General features: G+C 43.5%; 3 protein-coding genes across 3 annotated transcripts in view; 2 read left to right on the forward strand and 1 right to left on the reverse strand.

Moving 5' to 3' along the window:
- trak2 (trafficking protein, kinesin binding 2) lies at window positions 1–16,149 on the reverse strand. Its single transcript, XM_028571629.1, is given in 18 exon segments — window positions 1–2,784; window positions 2,928–3,027; window positions 3,117–3,647; window positions 3,812–3,959; window positions 3,962–4,109; window positions 4,201–4,341; window positions 4,693–4,772; window positions 4,888–5,025; window positions 5,441–5,515; window positions 5,848–5,978; window positions 6,087–6,165; window positions 6,814–7,029; window positions 7,620–7,736; window positions 7,840–7,916; window positions 8,910–8,969; window positions 11,464–11,649; window positions 12,557–12,718; window positions 16,009–16,149. Coding segments are annotated over 17 exon segments (3,066 nt in total). The 5' UTR covers window positions 12,612–12,718; window positions 16,009–16,149; the 3' UTR covers window positions 1–2,000.
- Window positions 16,056–23,305, forward strand: stradb (STE20 related adaptor beta). Its single transcript, XM_028571660.1, has 12 exons — window positions 16,056–16,411; window positions 17,005–17,239; window positions 17,878–17,958; window positions 19,285–19,387; window positions 19,507–19,628; window positions 19,815–19,923; window positions 20,143–20,266; window positions 21,021–21,192; window positions 21,327–21,431; window positions 21,539–21,795; window positions 21,915–21,957; window positions 22,129–23,305. Exons 2-12 carry the CDS (start codon window positions 17,228–17,230, stop codon window positions 22,288–22,290), a joined length of 1,290 nt encoding a protein of 429 aa, XP_028427461.1. The 5' UTR covers window positions 16,056–16,411; window positions 17,005–17,227; the 3' UTR covers window positions 22,291–23,305.
- A 1,686-nt stretch (window positions 23,306–24,991) lies between these two features.
- nbeal1 (neurobeachin-like 1) overlaps window positions 24,992–27,510 on the forward strand; it is a 44,328-nt gene continuing 41,809 nt past the window's right edge. Inside the window, exons 1-2 of the mRNA XM_028571603.1 lie at window positions 24,992–25,076; window positions 25,618–25,995. Of these exons, the coding sequence (XP_028427404.1) occupies window positions 25,945–25,995 (51 nt within the window). The 5' untranslated portion in view covers window positions 24,992–25,076; window positions 25,618–25,944. The remainder of the gene's footprint in view (window positions 25,077–25,617; window positions 25,996–27,510) is intronic.

Raw genomic sequence — 27,510 nt, forward strand, 5'->3', positions numbered from 1 at the left:
TCTTTGTTTGTTTGCTTTATTTAAAAAAAAAGAGGCAACTGAATAATAGCCATGAGTAGTTTACAGAGGATCATGATCTTAGAAGGGAGGCAAGTGACAGGATTTTACATTTTAGCCAAAGGAAGCGCCAAACCTGAACTTCCTGCTTTACTGGAAACTGTGAATAATATGACAACTACAACAAATCTAAAGATATGAACAGTCTGGATGAGCCGTCTATGCTCTTCTCTGCAACTCCTACAATTAAACAGAAGCTTCCTTTTGTCAAACATGTTAAAGCAAATTAACACAAAAAGCATCACGTGTTTATTTCAGTACTTGAAAAAAAATAAAAGTATCACTTTTGGCTTAATTTGGATTACCTTCTGTGGACCTCTACATGTGGAAAGCAAAAAAAGCTGCATATATTAAAATCTTAAATCAAAATGCTAGCAAACATTGTTACAACAGGCACAAAATATGCTTAGAATTTGTATACTTCAGATAGTGGTGTTACTAAAACAAAGTTAAATAAAAAAAAAAGTAAGTGCAGTAGCTGAGTGGGAGGGTCTGGTTGGATTGGACAGTTGTTAGGGACAACAGCACTGAAGGGTCACGGGTCAAGCACAAAGCTCTATGCTTCCTTGTATCTAAACATAGAATATAAAGTAGTAATTAGGATGAACTTTCATATGCTTTCCTACAGGAATACTCCCACCTGTTGGCCAGTGTGTAAACTACACATGCGAGACCCTCTCATAATACACCTGCATGTGATATACAACTAAAATAATGTGTTTTTCCCTCTTAACAGACTGAAGCTGAATGCCCCACAAGCCTCCGATAAGGATGGTGGCTGGAAACTGAAATTATCAAATTTGCTTTCAAAAAAGGCCCACCAGTGATCCTCAAATTAACACAAGCTCCATATCCCACTGAGTGCAACTAATATATACAAACATGGCTTAACAGGAACACAAATCATAATCAGTGCTGGCTTCTACTTAAGGCCTCATACCATTAAAAACACACAAACACTAGGACCTGAAGGAAAAAGGCCTGGCGTCTATGGTTCTGACCTCGCCTTCAGCCTGGCCCCACCCGTCTGCCGACAGGTGCATGCTGGGACCTGTAGGCCTGTAGGTTGCCTTTGACAGGTCATGCAGACGCTTGCAAGGAAGGCGGGAATCGGGGTACGGCACATGGACGGTCACCAGACATCTGTAACAATGAACTACTGTAAAATCATGTTAGCATTAATACTGGCATGTTAATGTTGCGGTCTGACTACAAGATTAGCCCGGCAGTATGCTATCAAGCCAGCTAGCACTTGAAGACCTCAAGTAATAAAAGCATGTTAAATCCCTTCTCTTGTGACTGTTTTTGTTTGGAGATGAGACCATGAAGCATTCACTGTATAATGGGCATAGTTGTTACACACTAAAGCTTTTCCAACCCATTACAGAACAAGCCCTTGGAATAGCGAGACTGGATGCTCAGCCCTTCTCTCTTTGCCTTTCGCTTACTTTACCTTCTGATATGAATAAAGACCACATTCTCTCTTCCTTTTATACCTTCATCTTAACCCGTTCTTTTATAATCCACGTCCACGAACCTTCGTCCACTTACATTTGACCTTTTCCTCCCTCCTCTACCTGTAGCTGAACATCCAGAGCCTCACAGGAAAACTACTTAACCTAATGAATGACTGAGAAGGTGTCGAGAGCGGACACCCCAGTCAGAGGTGAGCTAAGGCCTCAGTAACTAGCATCATGGCAAACATCTACACACATAGACACTGCGGTATAGCTAAAAACAGTCAGTTAAGTTAAATTGTGCTTTAAAATTAAAAAGTCATAAAAAGGAGGGATTGTTCTGCCCACCAGATGCCCTGACTCCTCTCTCTGAAGGCAGAGGAGAGGAGAGATGAGGGGAGGAAGAAGAGGATGGAGGTGTAAAGGAGGGGTTCATGTTCTGGAGTGTTTGCCCTCCGCAGTCCATCCACCTCTCCCCCCCCCCTCTTAGCGTTTGGCTGAACTTGGCGGCAAATGGGAGACAGAGGCAAGATGCCGGCGCCGTTCTTTGGGGTTTCCCCAGGGTGGTGCGGGGATGTCCAGGGTGGTGGGGTGAGGAGGAGGTGTCGGGTGACCGGCTGACTTCCCCGCTCGGGCACCAATCATGGCCGGGAGGCTCTGGTTGCGCCTCAGGCCGTCCAGCAGGCTCCCTCCGCCGGCTGACACAAAAGTAGCAGCATCCTGGCGTGGCGCCGAAGCCTCGGACTCTGCTCCCTGGAGCACCCTGGTGAATCCCAGCCGCCGTAGCCTCTCCACTAGGCCGAGGTCAGGCCTGGCTCGACCTGACTTAAGCGACGGGACGTGGGTTAGAGTTGCCTGGGAATAGCTTGGCAGATCGGGATGGGGGGCGCGGCCCAGATTCAACCCATAAACGTCCTGGAGGAAAAGTTCTGCCGGCCGCGAGGCTAGGAAATTGTCCGCCGGGTGCTGGTGGGACTCCGGGGGCACCGGGGAGGGAGAAGGGGAGTGTGAGGGGGAGTTGGGGGGCGTGTTTGGGAGGAGGCGGAAGAGGGGCTGCCGGGGTGTTTGTTTCGGGGATGGAGGAGGGGTGTCAGTGGAGACTTGTGCAGAAATGCCCCTCTCCAGGACCAGCTTGGCCAGACCGCGGGTGGGCACAGGGGGGCGTCGGGGGGGAAAGCAGTCCCCCAGACTCAGCCTGCAAGGAGTCACAGGGGTACTGGGACCTGTCCTCATGGAGCTGGGTGTGTTGGCCATGAGGGACGACTGAGAACTGAAAAACATGAAGAATTGACAAGGTAAGAAGAGAGACATGGCCTTTTTTAAAGGGTCCTCCCATCATTCATCACTGCATAATAATAATAAAAAAAGAGGAAATTACATGAATGTTCTCTTTATCTTTTAAGGAGGACTTACCTTTGCGTGACCTGTGTGATGTCACTGGGGTGCAGGATGCAGCAGGTCGTGAAGGTGTAGGTAGAGGAGGTGGAGCCCGGACACTTCCCTGGATTTTGGACTGAACACGCAACAAATCAGGTAAGGAGAAAACACGTCGCCATACAGTATATTGTACATTTCTACTTCAATACTTCAAGTAGTATTTACCATAAGAAGACGTTGTTGTTGTGGTTGTTGTTGTTGTTGATGTGGAGATGCAAATCTGACTTTGTGATTGGACCACTGTTGTACAGGCTCCTAAAGTGGGCTGAGATGATGAGCTGGATTTCTCAGTGCCGTGTCGGGAGGCGGGGGTCAGACGGAGTTCTGATCTGGCGGAGGAGGACGCGGCAGGTGTCCCGGGGGATGTCGGCAGGGTGGGGGAGAGAGGCGGGACAGGGAGAGGCGACACCGATTGCTTTCTGTCTTTCCTTTCGTCTGGGGTAGATGAAAAGCGCACCTTGAAGGTGATCCCGCCTTCCTCCTCGTCCTCCTCTTCCTTGCCCCGCTCTGCCGCGCCCTTCTCCTGGACACCTCTGTGCTCTTCGTCCTCTTCGTCCTCTTCCATATCAGACAAGCGGTAGACAGCGTCCTGAACCAGTGGGCAGAAACCTTTGGTCACCACCCCAGGGTGGGTGTCCAAGATGGTGGCCAGGTGTGGTTTAGCCAGCTGCTGCCAGTGATGGAGCGTCAGTGAGCCTGACAGAGAAATGTCATTAAGTCATCAAAAATCATAGGAGTTGAAAGCCCCAACTGGCAACAATTCATTTCAGTTACTTTCCAGGCAAAAATCCCTTAAAAGAATCACTGGTGCCAGCTTAATTATTAATATTTGCTGGTGTTTTGATCACTGAACACTTTACCTTCCATGGGCTTGACAATCTGAAGCTTCTCAGGCAGGAAGGTCTTGAAAACGCTGGAACTGAAGGAGAGTTCGGACAGGTTGGAGAAGGACGAGAGCACGCTGCCCATTGGTGAGCTGCAGCCGCTGCTCTCCACGTCTCCCTCGGCCCCGCCAGGGACTGCAGCTTCTTCTCGCGCTCCGCCTGGAAGAACTGACGCTCGCACAGGAAGTTCTGTCGCCGCAGCGACAGCCGGTGCAGGGCTCTGGTCAGGTCGTTTCCTCCCGGACAGCCAGGCTGGCCAATTGGAACCTCGTCGCTGCAAACACGCGCACATTTATTGAGCTGAAAGGGCACAAACGCAATCCTCGATTTTAAAAGGCAAGACAGGAACATTCTTGGTAACGTACCCCTGAGTGGACGTAAAGGGCTGCGCGGTCATCACTAGAGAGCTCTGTCCTGAGCCAGGGATAGGAGGGGTGGCCGACGCCGGCCGCGATGCTGTGGCGTTGATGGAGCGGACAGTTTGAAAGACTTTCTTCAGGGATACTCTGCAGGGAGAAGAGGTCAGAGACAAGGTCCACAGAGTTAGTGAAAGCAGCAGTTTTGCGAATGAGCTTGATTAAAATCGGTCTTAAAAAGACTCGTGATGGAAATAAATGTGGATTATTGGACCTAGTGCTGTGTCCTGTAAAAACTGTTTGGATTTTGTGAAGGCTTATGAAGAAGACTCCATATATAGCAGGCACACTCACTACATTTACCCAATGATTCTGTGTTGGTAAGTGGGATTTAAGTGTTAAGTAGCAGACAATGGAACTAGTCTCAGCCTGAGGACTGTCTCAGGCTTACGTTTGGGTATTGTTTTTCATTTTTTTATTCGTGATGTTTGGGTTTCTGACCTTTGGTCCACAGAGGCAGTCTCCTCCTCTACACTCAGCTCTCTCCTCATGGTGCCCTCGATCTCTGCTGCCAGAGAGTCCTACACACACACACACACACACACTTTTATTTTTGGTGCATTTTGTACCTTTATTTAACTAGTGTGTTGTGAATTTGCAGTGCTGCTACATACAACCTCAGAGTGTTTCTCTCACCATGGGGTAGAGGCCGTAGGAAAGGTGCCTTCGCAGCCCGGCAGAGGGAGCGTTTTTACTGCGAAGGTCTTTGATCTCCTCCTGGGCTTCATGGAGCATCTCTACACACTCCGCATTCCTGTCTGCCAACTCGTCCAGCTGCAACACGCACAAACGCAAACACATGCACACACACACACACTTACTTACTCAAATGACTTTGTTTCTATATGCAGTAATTAATTAAGAAAAGGAAAGACTTGAATAGATATTTAAATTAGCCATGTATTCAGATTGTAAATGTATTATTGAATTTGTCAGTTGAATGGTCATAAATAAAATGCTAAACCTATGAATGGACTTTCTTTTTTATGTTTTTTGTCAATCAAAGTACCTCTGTATTTATTAATCTGGGCTAGTGCTGCAAAGTATATGTGAGTTGCTGGAACATGCTAAAACAGTGCAACTGTATGACAAACCTCTTCCAGCAGTTTAAAAAAAACTCCACTCATACATGAAGAGACAAGTACTGGCAGTCTGAATGACAACTTCCTGTGAGTGTGTGAGGTTGTACCTCTGCTGTGAGCTGTCTCTGAGAATCTTTAGATGCCTGCAGGTGGATCCTCAGCTCCTCTTTCTCCAGAGCCAGCTGCGAGCGTACAGACAGACAGACAGACAGACAGACAGACAGACAGACACACACACAAAAGAGATTAAGCCCACTAATCAGGATAAAGTCATTGTTTTTGCAAGTCATAGGTAGGTCCTGAGGTAGGTCAAGACCACCAAGTCCAATAGCAAGTCTATTTATTTACATTCAGTACATTTTAACATCTGTGCTTGGGGGATAATATCAAGTTATTCCAGGTGAAATGTCTCAAGTCCAAGTGAAGTGACGAGTCAATGGTGTTAAAGTTAAAGTCGAGTTGAAGGTCTTTTTAGATTCAGTCAGATGTCCACCTCAGTACGTAATCTCCTCACCTCCTTCACTCGGTGTTGCAGCTCCACTATCTGGGAGAGCAGCTGAGCAATTTCCTCCTGGTGTCTGAGCAGCTCCTCGTTCTTCTGAGACAGTTCATCTGTCAGAGACACCATCTGGCTGTTGGACTCACCTGGAACCAACACAAAAACACACACAAACACACACCAATGTTAAAATGAGCATGCCAGACACGAGGGTCTGTGTGTTTTCTGTGTAAATATGTGTGCATCTCACTCACGGAGCTCCTTCACACAGTCGCTCACTAGCTGCTGCTCTTTCTCCTCATAGGTGATGGTGTCGCTCTTCAGTTGGCAAGCCTTGGAGTGGACAGGTCGAGAGGAACCAGTAAGAACTTCCAACATCATTCGTTGTCAACAACAGTAATGATACTCACTTCTCAAGATGGGGTTATGATTTAAAGCTTCCCGTTTTCACTTCCTAATATGTTCTGCCTCCACTAGGACCTTGTCTATTCTGTGTTAGATAGGACTGTGATGATATGCTTTTGTACCGATTTGATTCTTTCACAATATATGGGTGCCGATTCGATTTGTATTGCTATTCCAGAAGTGTTGCGATTTGATAGTACTGAGTATAGTGATTTTCTTTCCTTCTTTAACAAAAACAAAAGTTGAATAAGACACTTCTAGAGACAATATATCATGAGACACATCTAAAAACCAATTGTTTTCTAAAAAGAATGCACATCACATGTCAGTCAGTGTGACATTTTTTTCATTTGTAAAGAAGTATATACATATAACATGGATTATGTGCATTTTCTGCTTTTGCTCTAAATTGCTGGAAATGGATATGATGTGGTCTCTGTCGGTGGGACCATGTAAACAGAACATATTTAGGTGAAAATATCGATTCTGGGGTAAAGAATCGATTTTCAAAATCGTCGGAAAATCACGATACATGTGAGTGATTTCTTTTCCCACCCCTAGCGTTAGACCTCGTACCTCCGACCTCAGTGACAGGTTCTCCTCCTCCAGCTCCTGCAGCTTGCTCTGCAGAGACTCCAGCTGGCTGAGTGCCGCGGCGGCGGTTCCCCCCAGCAGCTGAGGTGGGCGCAGCGGCGTGGACACGCTGGAGTCCGTCTCGCTCTCCTCCGAGGCGCTGGCCACCATCCGCAGCAACTCATCCTTCTTACTGAGCTCGTGCTGCAGCTGGTGAACCTGGCCAACGGGGAAGGAGGGTGTAGAGTGAGTACTGTGTGAGCTGTTCAACACTGAAATCTGCAGATTCCTGATGATTATAGAGGTTCAGAGAGACAAAGAATATACACTTAACTGGTTACCACTAAGCTCTAGTTTTTAAATGCATTTCTTTAGATAGCCTTCATGATTAAAATAGCTTTTGGTTCCATTTAGATCATCATAGTCTGACACAAATACCAATCTTTTTGTGCCTATAATGTTTTTTTTTGAAACGATTAACAATTATTTATTTTTTTTAAACATACAATTTACAACATGAACATATCCCATCTCCGCCCGAACTGCCCACCCGTCATCACCACTTAGACAAAAATTAAGAAAAGATGATATAACACCTAACATTCAAGACAATATAATACAATAACCAAATAGATATATGCATATGCGATAACACCGTAGGCATGTAGTATACACTTCTCCCCAGCAGCTCCCTAGGAGCCCTACAGAAATTGTGTGCCTATCATTTTAAAGGAAATTGGAGGAAACATTTAAAAAGCACTATCCTCAAATCTAAGTTTTGAAATCAAGAACTAGCGTGTGTAAGCTACCTGGTCTAGGGCCTGTGCCAGCTGCTCCTCTAAGGCCTCGTTGCGTTCCTGCAGCAGGTGGTTCCTCTGCAGAAGGGACTGCCCAATCCGAGCTGCCAGCTCCAAGTCTCTGTCCCGCTGGCCAATGAGAGCAGAGAGCACCCAGAGTCAATCAACCAATTAGAGGCCGCTTCTTAATACAAAACAAAATTGTGCCCTGTACCAGTGAGGGGACACCTACCTCGGCCAAAAGGTGTGAGACCACTTCAATGTCATTGTAAGTCTTGGCCATCTGCTCCACGCGATCAGCACTGAGGACTGGCCGGAAACAACATTTTACTGTTAGGCGACACACAAGCAAATACACCACCGCGCGCGCGCGCGCGCACACACACACACACACACACACACACACACACACACACACACACACACACACACACACACACACACACACACACACACACACACACACACACACACACACACACACACACACACACACACACACACACACACACACACTCTATAATCCACATTGTGGCATGTGCATGCAAACACAAAAACCAAAACAAAGTAAAAATAAAACCACCATATCACTCCACTTTACTTTCTACCTAATTAAATGTTCTGACCACGAGCAACGTGAGCAGCCACAATCAAGCAATCATCTGTAGCTGATTGTTGCTGAAACACTAATGGTGCTGTTTGATGATACAGCTCCACTACATGGCAATGTGATTGCTAGTGGTCTGAATTGATTAATGAAGCCACAATAGCACTACACAAACATAAAGAGGCCACGTGCACGCACGCACGCGATATCGTCATCTTTGAGATTTATTTTGAAATTCCCACTTTATATTTATTCTTTTTATTAAAAAGAGTAGGTTGGAAGAGCTTAGTAATGAAATTGTCAAATCATATTTTAGTTGCTCTTTGTAAAAATATATAAATGCAACTGATTGTATTAAATGGGCTAATGTATCGTCTGAATTGAATCAAAACCGTATCGTGGCAGACTTTTTGATATCAGCAAATATTGTATTGTTGTACTAAGAATCGATATGTCACACACACAGTGCTATACAGTGCTACAAGCTGTATACAGTGGCAGACAGCAGACCAGCACTACGCAGATTTCATGTCTGCTGTCAACTACATGCAAAAAGCAGAGAGGGGCTCCAGGTCTGTGGCTCCAGTTCCAAGTTGAAGTGCGGCTGTCGGAGCCACATTGGTGGACTGAAGCCCCTCTCTCACACTGGAGCTACAAAGAAGTCGCAGAACAGGCAGATGGAGAGAGAAAGATACCTTTGGAGAGGCTCTGAGAGCCGGGGTGGGAATAAGAAGAGGGCTCCAAAGCAAGATACGCTAGTGAGAGATAGGAGAGAGAAAACAAGGGAGTGTTCAAAAAGGTGTACAAGCAACCAGCTTGTTTTAAGGTGAAAAGGGAGGGAAAGAGGGAAAGAAAAGGAGGAAAGGAAGTAAGAAGCTGAGGGTGAAAGCTGAAGCTTCAATAAATCCACTTCACTTAGAACATTAGTTTGTTGAGAATCTACAACATCGATTAGTTTGGTCCACTTTTAGCACCTGAGTGGGTGTCACCAGCGCTGCACCGCTTCCCCTTCCACCTGTTTAAAGAAAAGTGGCAACTCTAATCATTGAAACATTGCCTTTTTTTTTTAAATAGCATTTAACAGACTGAGCACAGACTAAATGTAGCCCCAATGACCCAACAAAACTTGTGTTGACCACACATTGAAGACTTTATTTTTCATCACACATCTTTGTAGCTCAATGTGCGCTCTCCTCTCTGTTTTTTACATTTGGTTAATGAAACAATTGAAATTTCAGCAGGAATGAAATGTAATAATAAGCAGCGCTAGAAAGCCTCAAAAAGAAGCAGCTGCTCTAATAGATGAGAGCTGTCGTCCAGTAATCTGAGGCTCACGGTGACCCCTGGTCCCGGACACTGCACTCCGCTCCAACAACCGACTGTTAAAAATAACCTCTGCCCTATAGAGCTATCTTTGCTGCACACAGGAAGACGGATACTGTGCGCACACAGTGTATATAATCTCTTGTTACTGTATACACACACACAGACACACACGTTTACCTGCTGGGATGAGTATGGTGTCACTATATAACTTATGTGTCCATGGTCCGGTTTGATCATGATAAACCAAACACTAAATTAAAAACTAGACTACGATTGCACTCACACACTGCACACACACAGTGACAAGTGATTAGTTTCAGTCGTTAGGTCTTGTAGGAGACAGTGACTGAACTCTGGCCACAATAAACTGCATAACTGCAAAGTTCAATCAGTAACCAAATTAGTCACTTTTATTTTCATATTGATTTTTTTGATTGCTGGCATGCTCACACACAGTGCAATGTTCAACGGGTGACTCCTTAATAAAGACTGTGGACCTTCTGATGCATGCCTGGTTGGATCTTAGGCATTACTTTTCACTGACAACAATACTGACATACTGCATTAAAATATTATATAATTAAAATTTTGCCAAGTCAGACAGCTCCCTCTTCCGATTTCACAACCTGACACAAAAATGGGATACTTGATATGTGTGTTCCATCATATACGAGTATTGAGCTTTTAAACATAGTCAGCATTGTCTAAAAACTTCCTCGTTTCTCGAATATTACCATGCGATGCCTTTTTGAGTGCATCAGGGGCTATTAATAGGCTGCGTTTGATTTTACAGCGCAGAAGTGGAGCAAATGTTTCACCGAGCACGAATATGACACCGAGACTCCCTTACTGTACCCCTTCTCTCACACGTGCAGCTAACAAACACATATACACCCACCACCTAAACACGTTACCCTATACAAAACCATGTCAACAAAAACATTCTGCATTACAATGTCGCACAGCTGAAATCTTCTGTTCTGTTCTTCTGTACAGTAATGTGTTCAGGTCAGGTCTGATCAAATCATGCTTTTAATTAGACACAAAAGGACTCCGATACGGAGAGGAAAATTGTGCATTCATGAGAAAAACATAGGCAGGAAGTTGTGACTATCCAACTGTTGACACTGCTTCCCCATACCGCAACTTGTTTAAATGTAAACACACAAGCATTCAATTCAGACTTGCCCACTTCCTGTCTTTCAAGGAACACAGCAACACACACACAGTACAGTATGTACACACTTTCCCCTCCACACTGTCACGTTCTGCCTGACCTTGCAGCAATGACTGGAGTTGCTTCTGCAGTCCCACCAGCTCACATACATCTCTCTCTCTCTCTCTCTCTCTCTCTCTCTCTCTCTCTCTCTCTCTCTCTCTCTCTCTCTCTCTCTCTCTCTCACACTTAACATCATGCTAACGCCTGCATTCACCTTCCATAGCAAAGTTGTCGTAAACCTCCTCATTGTTGATGTTTAAAAGTGGCATGGTCCGACTCTCTCTAACGTCCTGTCTTCATCTTCTATCAATCCTCCCTACCCCCCCTCATCACTCTCTATCCCGTGACTGAACTACACTTAACTCTGGCTGGACCACTGAATCTCTCTCTCTCTCTCTCTCTCTCTCTCTCTCTCTCTCTCTCTCTCTCTCTCTCTCTCTCTCTCTCTCTCTCTCTCTCTCTCTCTCTCTCTCTCTCTCTCTCTCTCTCTCTCTCTCTCTCTCTCTCTCTCTCTCTCTCTCTCTCTCTCTGTGTGAGCTGTCTGATACACACAAGCAAAGACAAGCCGACACAATGACAACCATGTGCCGGATAATATCCACGCTAAATCCCTGTGATTTTAATTGAAGAGGACTGTATAACATGAATGCTGTTAGTGTCCTGCCCAAATAACACTGAAGTGAAATCTAAATGCGCACACTTACTCATGTAGCGGAAGGTCTCCTCGGCCAGCAAGGGGGAGATGGCACTGTGCTGGCCGGGGCCTTCATCCGGAGAGCAGGTCGGGGAGACCACCCAGTCCTGGCTGTCGGACAGGTAGACGGAGCCGGAGTCGGCCGAGCCCGAGCCCAGCGAGCCGTAGTGCTTCCCGCTGCTGCCCAGCCCCTCATCTGAGGGTTAGAAGACAGATACATTTTCATCTACTGTCCAGCATCTAATGATTACTTTCATTACTGACAAATCAAGCTGTGCGTTTTAGATAACATAATTGATCTCCGACACTGTAAAATGTCCAAAATAGTCAAGAAAGGCCCAACATGACCATGTATTATTAGAGCGTTATCTTAGCTTAGCATAAAAACTGGAAACAGGGTACAGCTACCCCCATACAGCTATCCTGGCTCTGTCCAAAGGTTAAAACAGGGTACATGCAGGTAGTGAAAAGTTGAAATGTCGACTTATTCCTTTAACCTCAGTAGCTCTGGTTTATGAAAATGATCAACAACTAACATTATATTAACAGACTGCAGGAAGTGCATGGTTGCCATATTTATACTATATAATTATTCAGTTGACGGAAGCCATTATTTGCTATAATATTGCCGATGCATTGCATTGAAAACAAATCAAGGCTTGGCCATGTTATCATGCATCACCATGAAACTATAAATTAATAATGAGGGATGCTTTTATTTTGTAAAAACGATGCAGCTGAAGATGAAGTCAGACTGCAGTCAATGTGTTTTGAGAGTGAGTGTGGGCAGAGTGTGTGTGTGTGTGTGTGTGTGTGTGTGTGTGTGTGTGTGTGTGTGTGTGTGTTCTTGGCTCAGCCACTGTACAAGCCAAGCCTATGTCCTTCCACTTGAGTAAATATGTGGTTTACTGGGACAGATGGGGCTAACTATAGCATCAAGCCCAAAGACACAGCATACTGTACTTCAGGGCAGCATGACATTGGCAGAGCAAAATTAGAAAATGTACACAAAGCTTACAGTTGCCATACTGCAGATATTTCCCTGATAATATTGGAGTATCAACATTCATTTGATAAATTCCACGCACACCCCAACACCCTACCTGTCTCAGTGCTGGACTCCTTCTTCTCCACCGCCCGGGGTTTGACCTCGAACATGTCCCCCCGATCGTAAACACAAAGCAGGACTGAAACAGGGAGCCGCTATCGCTGTGACCTCACATCCTGTTCCTGCACTGATGGGTGGTGCACACGCACACCTTTACCTGAGGAGAGAAGCGTTAAGTGTCAAAGAAGCAATGTTCCCAGAGATTAAGATACGAAAATGCCACAAATGTTAGAGTTCACATTGGCTTTGCTTTTGTTTGCAAGCCCAATATAGGGCCAGTCAAGTTTAATAAGGGTCACTGAAATCAGTTTAGTGGTGGAGGATATTCGTCAAGAGTAATTTTGTTGCTTACAATCCGTGTGTGTGCATGAAGCATATCTGACTCCAGGCTGCTGACAACATTCATTCGATTCCTTCAAACTTGGTTCCTGACATTTAAGGCCAGATGGAAAAAGAAATTCCTCCCACAGTGTTTTCTGCTAGACACTTTAACTGCTGATTGTCTGGCATCTTCTTTGGGGTTTGACAGATCTTATGTGCCACTACAACCATTTAATCAGTAAAGCCTTAAAAATCTCAAGAAGCTACAAGACGTTTACTCTTCTGTCTGTCTGAAGAAGAGATAGATAAAAAAGCCACTCATTAACAGCTCAGAGTAAGAAACTTACAGACTGGCACAGTAGATTTCCATTTCCCTCTATGTGTCACATACTGTTTTAAGGGAGGGCCGAGGGGTGAGACAGAGCCCTCCCACATCCTGTTGACTATCTCTGTAGGGACTGCTCCATGGCTTAAAGCGGTGACTGAAGGAATGACACAGGATGTACGCTCTTAAAAAGGGATGAGCTCCCAGTAGAGAACCAGACCAGCTGTGGAGACGTGCATCTGTACAGTATGGTGCTGCAATTTGATAGATTGTTTTGATTTGGTCTCAATCTCAGTCCATTTTTATAAGATAAGATACACCTTTATTGTCTCCTTCAGGAGAAATTTGTCTTGGGCAGTCGAGAGAACAAAAACGGCAACACATTGCAAATAAACAGTAAACATACAATTGTCTGATACAATGTAATCAACTACAGCTAACATTCAATAAACCTCACACAAGACCCCCCTACCTCCCCCCACACATATATAGGTTATTATTATGTGTTCACAAATTTCTTCTGTTCCAAATAACCTGCTGGCTGCTGGCTTTTTTTAAATTTAGTATCGCACTTCCATAAAGTTGGGAGGCCTGCGAGAGACAGATTTTAAAAAAGCAATGGCCAATCGAAGCAGCAGAGGCCAAGATAGGCTTTCAGTAGGCATGCCTGTGGAAAGACAGAGTCCATGGGCAACATTCATCCTCCGTTTATGTAACACAGACGCTGAAACGGTTTGCTCCACAAAAGAGATTAATGTGATGCCCGTAATGCTACAGCCTAAAGGTGCTGTTTGGCATAAGAGGCCTGGTAGATGCACTGTACTGACCCATTAATGACACTGGTATTGGAATTAAAAAAGTAACATTCACATAAGGGCTAAGTGCAATTCCATGGACAGAATATTGCATATTATAATCATATTTAATAGCTCCTAACATCAGTATGAGGTGGGCAAAGAAATGCTGCACCAATTCTATTCATACTTATCATAGCAAATTTTTTCTGATGCAAGCTTCTTCTTTTCCCCGATTGATTTAACATGCCAGGGCTGATCTGTAAGTCATCTCATGAGTAAGACTGTCACAGACCGTTTTGTGTTTGTGATACAGCCTAGTCTGGAAATAAATAGCAAGAGATGCACTTCTATTCCCAGGGCCTCTTTAACTTATTGACAAGGTATAACAAAAATATTCTAAAACACACACACACACACACACACACACACACACACACACACACACACACACACACACACACACACACACACACACACACACACACACACACACACACACACACACACACACACACACACACACTTTTCTGCAGCTTAAAAAACTGGAGAAAATCCAGAGCACAATCTGAAACCACCATCTACTGTTGGTGACAGATTATTGCACATTATAAAAAGGTGTAAACTGTAAGCACAGCAGCAACACAGACAGCCCTGAAAGGAACCCTGTGCAACACAGACAGCCCAGCAGCATGTTATACAACATGAGTCTGTCCCAGATGTCCCAGAGGGACAATCGGCTTGCATCATCAGAGTTCATCTCCCTTCATGTCTAATCTTTTCATTCAGCTGATGCCCTTATCCAGAGTGACCTACAGCAGTGTGCAGCAGTAGAAATGTCAGTATCATACTCAGGTATAAGATCAGGGCAAAACAAATAATCCAATGCCAAAACCTATAAATTATTTTTCCTGATTTGCTTCACTGTTTCCATTTTTGCTGTATAACAGCATGTGCAGTCAGCACATCTTTGATCTGACAAACTGGACAGGGCCAGAGGTCTTGCTTGAAAAGAAATAGGAAGCAGCATTGTGATTCTAATTACTGCATAACCAGAAACCTCTGACTGGAACATCAGCATAGCCTAAAGAAGAACACACTAAAGTTTAATGTAACTGTCTATCACCAACAACATCATGAAATACTCATCTGATCAGACTGGCTGATAATATCCACTATCCAACAACTAACCTCCACGTGTGCAGTCATCTACTATGAAGAAATTGATTTAAAAAAAGAACTCTGTTTGGAAAAACCTGCATTTCAAATTTGATTTGCTGGTCAGTAACCGTACAGACGAGTAAAATATGACCTAAAGCCTTTTAATTAATCCCCAGGAGCTGCTCTCCATTTCGGCATGACTTCAATATACGAAAAAAACAACTATTAGGATTCAATTTTACATTTACAGAAATGTTTGCATGTAACTCCTACAGTCATCTCGCACCTTTGTGGGTTGTGGAAAAATAACTAGTCTTTGTGTGTCCTTTACGTGGAGAATTTAACAAAAGATCCCAACATGTAAATATTTGGTTAAATGATCCCGATTTTAGAATTAGGATTAGTTGACTCCCATAGTTGACTAACGACATTTTTGCAAACAGACGGGGTAACTTTATGCTTTATGTTCATCTACAATTAGCTAACCGTACATATTTAGTGTTTAACTGCAACGTTAGGTAACATTACGTTAATGGTTACCGAATTTAAAACACGAGCTACTGATATTTTATTTTGCTTTTAGGTTACAAATAAACAAAAATGTATCTATCATTTCACGTGACCGTCACATGAGCTAAACCTATAGATCCTTTATTAAAATCTACTTGAATTTAATCTACTATAAGCACGTAACGTTTCCCATGTTTTTCTATGCTGGGCGACGATGACAGCTTCAACCTTATTGCTTATAGCTTGCCATCGCGAGCTCCAACCCGGCATCCCTCACGCGGGGAGCATACAGCACTACAGAAATCAAAGAATATGTCTGATTATGATAGAACTCACCCGATGTCAATGGTATTCCACAGCATTGAAAATGTCAGTGTTACATTTACGGTGTCTCTCAATGCCCTCACCAAATCTCAAACAATGGAGCGGAAGGAAGGGAGATGGCAAACAGCTACGACTCATCAGCGTGCGACAGTAAGATCGATGACGTTTTCACCACGCGCCAATTATATGTGTCAAATTAAAAGTCCTGTCAAAAAGATTAAATTTTCACTTTGAGATGTTATGCGGTTCAATATTGACTGCAAAAGCCGTTAATTTTGACACAGACCTTTTCAGTTGGAGACAAAGTTAAAGAATATGAACTTTACGAACAAAACGCCGTGTTGGATATCAGGCTCTCCTTTGTATTTTTAACTTGTTTACGTCGAAGCGCTAGAGTTGCTGTCGAGGGGAAAAGGTAAGCAGCTTCTTTACACGGTACTTCAAATACATACAATAAACATAAGCGCTATTATATAACTATCGCTACTTAGCTACCGTTAGCTCAAAGCTTGAACCCTGCACTATATATCCATAGCTACATTAAGCCTAGCTACCGAAATAGGAGACCTAACGTTTCAAGATGGTTTTTTTGTGTTGCCTGCCCAGTATTTTCTTCACGGGGTTTAACATTAACGTGCATTCAAATATGTCATCCCAATAAATAGCCTATATGTTTGCTATTAGTCACGACATTAACCGTCGGTTTGAATAATAGTCGTGTTATGATTCAACTAAAATGGCTGCAGTTAATCTTAACCTTGAAGTGGAATTGGAGTTGATAAGGGTATTGCGAAATTATTCCTTTTGGATTGTAATCAACGAATGAAGCCTTGCAGTCCTCTTTTTAGTACACCACAAACAAAGACAACTTAATAAATATATAATAACTTCTGATCGGGAAGGTGTAGCTCTTGTTTTGGGCTCATTTATAATTTTCCTTATCAAGTCAACATTAGTGATTTGACTGGACGGGGATATCTGCTGGTGAATGTCATACAATTTCCTCAGATCTCTAGATCACCTGATGCAGCCAGGTAAGCTGCAGGCGGATGGATGAATGGCCGAGGCATGCTGGATGCTGGTTATACTCTCTAGTCTAGCGGGGGATTCGACGTGTGTCTCGTACTGCTGCGCTTCCTCCCCCTGTCTCCCTCCATCGCGGTCGGTCTCCTTCGGCCTGTGAGCGGATGAATGCCAAAGCCTGCGATCTTACCGTCGCCAAAAGGACTCCATGTCTTTCTTGGTAAGAACTATCACGCTGCATGGGTTTGACTTTGTGCCTCCGTGCGTGTCGCTGAGTTGGGGGACCTAGGAGATGTATAGTCACGAATCAGTTGCTGATGCCTCTGGTGTCTAAGGCAACTTCAGTCAGTCAAGTGTGTTAAAAAATTAGGAGCTTCCAGATAGTCCATGCACCACAGTTTTTGTCAGATATCAGATCTCAGCGTTTTTCTGATAAGATGTCAAAAATTCTTTAGTTTGTCTGAAAACCCCATTGCATCTGCATTTATATATTATATTTAATATACTTTAACATATATTAATATTATAGATTGGAAAATATCAGATATTGATATTGGCTTTCTGTGCATTCCTCACATCTAATGGGCACATCTAAATATATATGCAGCTCTTATTTTGCTCTGTTGGGACACATTAGTCATTCAGCTGCCTCTTTGTTGCCTGTTACTGTTACTCAACTCTCTCTCCACTCACCACTTCCGACAAAATGCCCTGTAAGTGCTCCCACAGCCTGTATTCCCAGATGCTTGCTTCGCTGCCTCCTCTCTGACCCTCCACTCCCAAGCTCCATGTTTCCTCTCCACTCCTCCTGGTCCAGTAGGGCATGTCTCAACTGTGCTCCCCCCCCTCCTTTACCAGGACTGTTCCTGCATCTCCCACACTCAGGTCCAGCCCTTGGACATAGAGGAGCGCTATGAGGACATCAGCCACCAGCTCCTGGTCAGTAGCCAAGACGCTGTCAGCATGGAGACAGGCGTCACACTGATGTTCTTCATCTTATCATCACTATTCATTTATTATCTATCTGGATCTGCTTAACCCTCGCCTTAAAGTTGTTAAAGACAGTAACTATTGGAATAGCATTGTTAAAGCTGTTGGTAACGCTTAAAGGGGTATTCCATCAATTTTGTTGGGGGATTCACGAAAATTTGAGCAGTCAAAATTGGTGAGACAGAGGCCGAGATATTCTGATTTTAAGTCCTTAGTATGGTCACGCTCTAAAAATAGTGGATACTGCAATTCCCATCGCAGCTCAATAGTTTGTAGTTTATCAGACCCTTTATGCCTGTAAACATCCATGTGTCTTATACTCCCAGTTTATAACACAGGCTTTTTGAAACGAAGTGTCAAGCCCAAGTCAAGGTAACCCTGATGACATCACTATGACATCATCAGGGGGTTATTTTCTTAGACTTGACAAAGCTCCAAAACCACACAGCTGGCTGGCAACTTAACTGATCTTCATTAGAAAAATGGGTGGAGTGCCCCTTTAAAGCGCAGCTATAGTCCCCATTATTGTTTCGATTTGATTTCATCAGGAAGTTTCATTTGTAATGCATTACTTAATCTGTACTGTATTAAATATTACTAACTACTTAAAATGCTAGTGTGGAAGCTCACTTTCCCCCCGATAATACAGACAAAATGCTGGGACAGTATGGATAAAACCCATTCAGTTGGTGTGTTTTAAACAAAGCTACATCAGAAACACACGCAACTGTCTGATGCTGTGCTGAGAGAGAACCAGACACTACTGAGTCCCAAAAGTTTGTCTGCATCACTAAAACTGCAAGCATCTCCCCGTCCCCCCCTCCCTCCCTCTCTCTGCTAAGTGTCACAGTGCCACTCCCTGGCAACATTGTCCCCTCACACATAACCTCACCACCACAACATTGGTTATTGTGTAAGAATTACTAAAGAGGCAGTAAGTACATTTTTTGGCAGGATCATAGTACACACTTATTAGAATATAACTGAAAATGGCTTTGCATAGTTAATACCTGTTACATAAGAGTCTTTCCATTTGTACGTTAGTAGTTTTCAGTTTTTCTCCAGATTAGCTTGTTTTTCCATTAAGGGGGAGGGACCTGTACCAAAGGCTGTGAATGTGGACCCTAAGTTCTGTCAATATGGATTGGGAGGTTGATGAACATCATAGATAACTTAAAGCACATTTAAAATGACAGCATACGTGTACGTGTTTGAGTTACGTGACAGACTGAATCATTTTTTTCTTAAATGCATAATATGTGTGCGTCCCTGCAGAGCTGTGACAGTTCTGAATACACTCTGCAAGGGCCAGCAGGTGGCGATGACATCACAGGGCTGTCAGCTGAGCCAGCCCACTACCAGCTACTCTGTGAGCTGGGTGAGAAGAACACCAAAACATACACCTGAGCGTTATTTGCACCTTATTTCCCACTAAAATCTTTCAAACACAACTGTAAATGCAGGAAGAATTCACTTCTTCCATTCTGTGTACGACAGGGAGGGGCTTCAATAATCTCAGCCAGGTAAACATGGCACGCCACATCCCCACTGGCCAGCTGGTGGCCGTCAAACAAACCAACCTGGACGAGTGCACCGAGGAGGAGCTGCTGCAGCTCATGGTGAGCTGCCGTCCAGAAACAGGCATTTATTTAAAGGACATTTTTGCTTAGTGCATGGGGTTTCTTCTCTTCAAAGCTTATTTTGGGGTTTCATAGTTTTTAAGGCATGCTTCTGCAAACCTACATTCAACCAATAGCTGCTCTCCATCCAGGTTGGTTTATATCCAATTGTGTTTCAAACCTCAGAACGAGGTTCTGCTGTCCAGGCTGTTCCGTCACCCCAACCTGCTGACCTTTCGCCTGGTTTTCAGCTCCTGCTGCCAGCTATGGGTCCTCACACCGCTCATGGCCTATGGTCAGCCACACCTTAACTTTTGCCCTTAAAATTCATTCAATTTAGTGTTTATGAAACTGTATACACTAAGAGCCAATAGCTCTTTATTGGTTTTGACACATCTGCATTTCTTTATATAGAACCTCACTCACAATTTGCGCCACTGTTCTCACTATTCAGATATATCATTGCCGATTTTCACCTGCTTATGTGTCCTTTTCCCTGTCCTCTTGCCTCCAGGCTCTGCAGGCACCCTACTAAGAACATATTTCCCAGATGGAATGAGTGAGTCCCTGATAGCGTACCTGCTGTACGGCGTGCTGAAAGCATTGGAATACCTGCACCGGATGGGCTACGTTCACCGGTCAGTGGGAGACGTTAGAAGAAACATCTGTAGAATAAACCTCTGTATTACAAGTGTGGCAAGGGTCACCAATAATGGGAACATTTGAATGAAAGAACCACCTAGGAATTGCACCCTAGGAAATACTAGGTGAACATTGTGATTAATTGGAGAGAAAGGCACACAGATTTGTTACTGAGGAGGCAGAGGTGCGTTTCAAAGTATTCCAAATGTTTTTATTTCAATACAGGCAGGGGATTGAACTATTGCAAGAAAGGGGGGAAAAAATGGTGGGGGTGGATACAATTCTTATTACAATTTGTTAAAACAGCCTTGATATAAATGTTAAAAACATGTTTAAGAATTCAGCCCAAAATTACCTATAAACAAACCAAGCAGAGGCCACTTGTGGAGAGGCAGACTACACTGAGGAGTGTTCAGGGGTGCCACAGCTACTCACTTTAGGTGCAACACAGCAAATTGCACCGCATTGCTCACAGCAAAATGGTGCAGTCTATATTGTGTCCTCATGCAATTACTCATTATGCAAAACAGTGAAGGAACCTCACCACGGCTGCCTAGCCTCCAAACAAGATGGCACCCAGCTCTGAAAGAAATAAACTAAACACAAATTAAATATATGGTAAACCAGTTAGTTAAACTCCACTACACATGTACCTACACTAAGGGAAGCCTTCCCCACTACACAAGGAAACACAGTATTCAAAATACTTGCATCTATCTCATGTCTGTCCACCTATTCCTCTCGTGTCAGGGGTGTGAAGGCCAGTCATATCCTGCTGTCAGGGGAGGGGCGTGTCTACCTCTCAGGGCTCCACAGTGTTTACAGTATGATGCGTGAGGGGAAGAGGATGAGGGCAGTTTTTGACATGCCCCACCACAGCCCTGCCCTGTTGCCCTGGCTCAGCCCTGAACTACTGCGACAGGTCAGGACTCACTAGATTTAGTGATAACCTTAATTACAGCAGTGCATATTTCAGAAAGCAACAATACTCCAGTGTCAGCCTTTATTCTAATGTATATTCCCTCTCTCCTCTCCCCATGGTGTTGCCCTCATTAGGACCTGCACGGTTACGGAGTAAAGTCCGATATCTACAGTTTAGGTATCGTTGCCTGTGAGCTGGTCAGCGGCAGGGTGCCTTTCCAGGACATGCCCCCCACTCAGGTAATGATCACGCTTCCAAACTGCTTAAGAAGAATATGTATGTGCACATTTAGCTTTAAAGGTCTGTTGTCCACAGTTTGCATCAGTGTTTGAATCTTCCCGTTCAGATGCTGCTTCAGAAGCTACGCGGCTCCCACTGCTGCCTGCTTGATGTGGCTCCGTTCCCGCTGGGAGAGCTGGGGGGGCTGAAGGTGTCCCGGTCCGGGGTAGACTCCGGCATTGGGGAGAGTGTGGCCACCGGCAGCATGACACACAGCGCAACCGCTCCTCCTACCGACCGACCTCAGAGCCCTGCACCCAAAAACCACTCGGCCACCCTGCACAACCTGGTCCAGCTGTGTCTGCAGCAACAGCCTGAGCGCAGGTCATTACATTAAAGGACCAGTCAGCTTTTTTTTTTGACAATTGATCTGATAGAATTGCATTCATATGCAGCATAACCTTAATGCAAATGAGTGTTTGTTCTGTTTTTGTCTTCCATAGACCGTCAGCATCTACACTGTTGACCCATGCCTTCTTCAAGCAGGTGGGTTTATTAGTCAGGATGTCTACTGCCTACTCCTCTGTGTGGCTGCTTTTGTCTAAAATCACTACTTTGTGAAATTCTTGTCATGTGAACTTCCACTAGTCTTTAAAAAAAATGACAATACAGTATCTTGTGCCAGTGTTTAAGCAGAGTTGTGTCCTTCTGTGACAGGTGAAGAGACACACCAGAGACACCTTCCTCAGCCTCATGTACCCAGCAGTGCCCCTCACCAGCCCCGAGGACCCTCCAGTATCCTGCCCCCCCGCCTTATCCTGCCACACTCCGACGTCAACCTCCACCGACACCACCGAGGCTGTGTGGGACTTCTCCTAACCCCAGTTCTACTTCCCTAAATCTCCAAATACTGACTAGCAAGCCAAACACAAGACAATCGAAGCAAAGCAATGAGGCCAAGTTCTACTGTGCTTTTATTTTGTATTATTAACCCAACTCTCTGAGCCTTTTTTGAGTAGTTTTGGAGGTATTTTATATGTTTGGGTCATGGGTTGGTGACAAGACTGTGAAAGTGCTGGATCAAAGACGCTGCTCTGATCATTTATAAAGGATCTATGATGACACTAATGAACTTTCAACAACTCCCATGACTAAAGACTAATCATTTGACTAATAATCACGCACTTCCTCTGAGATAAAAGGCAACTATGAGTGAAAAAGAAAGTCCACCCAGAAATACTTTGTTAAAAACAGCTAGTTGTGCTAAACCGTATATGTTGTTTTTACTGACATCGTTATCTGTATCTGAAATAAATAAGTAAATACATTAAAAAGTAAAATCCTAAAAGGTACTGACAAAATAACCCCTGAAGTCTAAGTGACTATGCTCAGGTGGATTTTTCCTTTACAGTGTAATGTATTCAGAGTGAATAGTAAATACTGAGATGGCTATGTAAAAAGAGCACATGAGCAATAGAATATATCTAGTGTCCCATGTAGGACTTAGAGACCATCAGTAGAAACAGTAGATTCCCTGCCTTTGTCGTCAGTGATTCGCCAAAAGAATATTTCTACTGTGCTGGGTGACCACTTCTCCAACAATGCCTTTGTTTTAATGAAACCTGCATTCTGAATATGGTGATCCATCTGTAACTGTGATTAAGTGTACTGTATATGAGAACTGTGATCTACGGTACATATCAAACATGGTAGCTGTATGAGCCTTATATATACACATATTATAATTATATATATACATATGAATATACAAAATTTGATTTCTAAACTTCCTGTTAGCCTTGTTTGATTACCAGCTGCGACAGCAACGCTGGTATTGTTTTCACCTTGTGTGTGTGTGTGTGTGTGTGTGTGTGTGTGTGTGTGTGTGTGTGTGTGTGTGTGTGTGTGTGTGTGTGTGTGTGTGTGTGTGTGTGTGTGTGTGTGTGTGTGTGTGTGAGAGAACTTTGCCAGCTGTTTATATTTTTTTGTCTCTCTTTAGACAGATTTTATCATTGCAATAGTGTCACAACCATGCAAGATGCAGTCGCTACAAGCATTAAACTACAAGCAGTCTACTAGTAAAAGCCTCTAGTTACCTGTATCACGTTGTCTGGTTTCCTCAAGTTGTTGGCATGATCAAAGAACCTGGTATTCTGATTGTGGTTGAATATGTTTGAAAAGAAAGACACTGGGATGCAGAGGCATTTATCCATGTTTCTAAAGATCATTCTGTACACACAAGCATGTCTTTAACTTGAGTGATGAAACAATTAGTAATAATAATGACTTTATAATTTTTTTAGCACCTTTAATGCAAAGATTTAGCCCAAAGAGCTTTGCACAACAGAATCAAAAACAATGTTTGGTTAAAAAGAGAAACAAAAGCAATATTGTAAAACATTAAAACCAATATTGAATAAAACTAGAAAAATATATAAATTATAACAAAATAATCAAATGTGTGCCACATGCACTGAACTGATCCAAATATCTCTTTGAGCAGTAGAAAAAACAAATCCTGTATCATATTGCATTGGATAAAGTTTTTTTTTAAGACTACAATCCACGTCTAGTCCAGGCTGTTTCAAGCTCCATCATCATTTGTCAAAGCCACATGACTTAATTTATTTTTTATGACTTATTTTTATTTATAAAGATATATATATAGATGTATATCTGAAACCCCCTTTTTCATGTAAAATAAAACATTCCGTCACAGAAACGCATCTCCACACCCCTAGTGAGACATAGCAGCTCTCTACTGCTCCACTAGATGGCAACACAACATAAAAACCATGGATTAAAACTAACCCAGCCCTTAGCAACCACATAGCTCCACATCCACAACGTAAAGTGGATAAACTGTCGCAAACGCACCTAATGATTAAAAACAATATTGCAAGCCACGATTTTTTTCATCACAACAACTAAAATACGCTATGATAAAAACACGCATACTGTATTGAAACTGCAGTTTAATAATCCTGACTAGTTTGGTAATATGTTTGTGCCAGTTGCTGCAGTGTATTATGTATCCGGTTCCCCTGCCAAATTAAAGGTTCATTACCATTTCACACAATGTTTGTTTATTGAAACCATACCATTATCAGCTCCACAAAAAGTATTTTCTGGTGCAATATTTGCCAACAACTTGATAAACCATTATCAACTTTAAGGCCAAGGCATCTTGCCATTTTAACTAAACGATTATTTCCTTGTAACAAGAATGCGGCATATCTGTAAATGTGCCAACCCAATTGTACCACACCCCTGTGTGACTAATAATACAATCTCCCATTTCATATACTGTATTGAACACTTTCCTTGTCTTTGACTGAATTCGCTAGCTACCAGACTTTCAACAATAGCCACAACTTGTTATAAAACGGAGCACAGTATTACTCTGTAATCAAACATCTTTTTGTTAGGCGCAAATTTGTAGATAACAAATTAATAATTTTTTTTAAATTTCTGTAATTTCTTTATTTGTACAATTATTTTCAATCATGTGCTTTTATGGTAAGCTCTCTTGTTTTGAAATAAATCGAAAAGTACGTCGTCAGGAAGTGCTGTTGGTTGTATGCGCGATATGCTTGTCGGCAACTTGACACATTTACAGCAACTAGGGAGACGGCGTTAGTGTCAGTGGTCTTTTCGTTACACAGGTGAGTGGTCTTCCGTTTCTCGACGGTTTTAATACATTTTTATCAGGTATTAATATTCATATTCTCTTTCAAATGAGACGTATGTAGTTGGGCAGGCTTGCGAGGACGAGGCGTTTCTGTCACATGAGGAGGAGGAGAAAGGAAGGCTGAAAAAAAGAAGAAAGAAATAGGCTTTTTTTGACAGCTAGCTTTTAGCTAACTTGGTCAGGTAAGGTCGACTGATTAATGACTGAGTAACGTTTGCCGAGGATAACCGAGGGCGTTGTACAGCTGTCACAGGATGAGCGAGTCATCTTGTAGTTTATTTGGAGAGCACACAACAGAGCAGACATTATTAATGGTGTGTGTTTTGCCGTGTAGTTTAACCATCGCCTCAGTCCGTCTGTGCCTGGAGCCAGCAGGGCAGCTCAAAGTGCACAGGGAGTAACGTCACTGGATGCATTTGGTTGCTGCTAGCAGTGAATACTTTCGCCAGTCGTCTGACCGTGACAAAACATTCGCCTCCACGATAAGTAATCGTCTGTGTTTTTATCATTGGTAGCGAACAACGCTGCTGGGAATACCCTCTATTTCTCCGAGAAGAGCAGAACAAATGGAAGAACAGGCCAACCTGGGCCAAGTCCTCTCTGGGACTGCACGTCTCTCCTCTGCCATGGAGTAATTATTGGAAAGTTTCTGCCACAACACGTCATCTACCACCCATTTCTGCATCTTTCAAGGCGTGTTACACCTTGCCAGAGTTGGACAGTCACAATGTTGAGCGTTAAGGCCAGCAGCAGAGGTTTAGCTCATGAGTGAAAACCATGAAGCAGCCAGGGAAGTGACCTCGGGTGACACTACAGCCTGAGGGGTGCCACTCACCAGCACCATGGCATCCAAGGAGAGACTGTACGAGGTCTGGATGCTCTACTGCACTAAGGTAAGGGGTATTCCTGTGCCCACAACTAACACTATGGCTGTTTTGTCTCCTGTGAAACAGCCAGTGAAATGTCAGTGAAGGTGAAGTAATTTTTTCTTGGCATTCATATTTTGAAAGTCTAGTGTTCCTGCCTGTTTTTGTGCTGTGGAAGACTATGGTTAGCATTAAGTATCATCAGTGTGGAAATCATCAGTATGGGAACTCAAAACAAAAACAGACATTTTTAAACCAAAGTCACTGATTGCAATTGTTTAGTGGTGATCTTTTTATACCATGCATTACACTTTTCAGGATGCAAAAGCTTTTGAAACCGCATATAAAACATTATAGGACTCTAACACGCTCCAGTTAAACCCAGACTAAATTGCCTGCTGGTCCTGAAGGATTTATTGGTAGAGGACACATTAGGCTTATAAATGAATAATTATTTCACAGAGAATGTAACTTTAGGGCAGGTTAGTGTTGCAAATTCTTTGGCACGAACCCTCACCATATTGGTGATGAATAAATAATAGTCAATACCATTCCCATTAACTCTAAAAACATATCCAACAGATAAAGATTAAATGTGTATACAACACTAGTAGGGATGCTATGTGGTCAGGCTTTAATATCAGTTTATGACAGGAAGTTCTCATGCGTGTAGAATACTGCTTTGTTTTACGGTGGAGATGAATACGTGACCCTGTAGTATTGATGGCTCCCCTTGAGTCAGCTGTTGGCTAGATTTGATGCACTTGGCGATAAAGCATGTGAACGTCCTGGCTTCTGATCACAACGGCCTGCCTGAGCAGCTCCTCACGTGAGCCTGCAGTCACACACCTTACTGTCCACTGTAATCCCTCACAATAACACACACAGTTCAGGCAAAGTGGTTTTCTGCAAGTTTAGGACCTTGAATAATCCTCAACCTGTAAAGTGAAATATGTAAGCTTGAATGCAGACACAAATAGAAAATCTAATGCCAGTGGTGTGGGTGTTTTTGGGTTTATAACCAAAGTATTCAGACACACTGCTGCCCGCACACACTTGTCACAGCCACTTGTGAAAATGCCAGCAATTGCTGCAAGCATACACATTGCATTTGTTCTCGCAGGAGTGTGTATTTGCATTGACTAAGCATTACACTGCGAGGAAGGATCATTTCATTTCATTCTGGCTTTGAGCCAAGGCTCCACCGGGCCAATATTTCTCTCTGCGGGAGGCAAAAGAGGCACTGAGAGAGAAGCACTTAATAATATATGTATAGCGGCCTGTCTCTTTCCCCGAGCAGCTGAAATGTCAGGTATGGCAGACTGTGTGTGTGTGTGTGTGTGTGTGTAATGGTTGCCAGGATATGTTAGCTGCAAGAAAAAAACATGCAGTCACTCACGTGGCCTATTTCAGTTGAGGAATGTTGGGGTGAAGGCCCTGTGACCCCCTGTGGCCCAACTAAAGGGTTAATTGTTTCACAACCAACCTCAGTCCTTAGCTCTGTTGTCATACAGCACATATGCATTAATGTGTGTAATAATA

Source organism: Perca flavescens, chromosome 24 (genome assembly GCF_004354835.1).
Source record: "Perca flavescens isolate YP-PL-M2 chromosome 24, PFLA_1.0, whole genome shotgun sequence".
Lineage (NCBI taxonomy): Eukaryota > Metazoa > Chordata > Actinopteri > Perciformes > Percidae > Perca > Perca flavescens.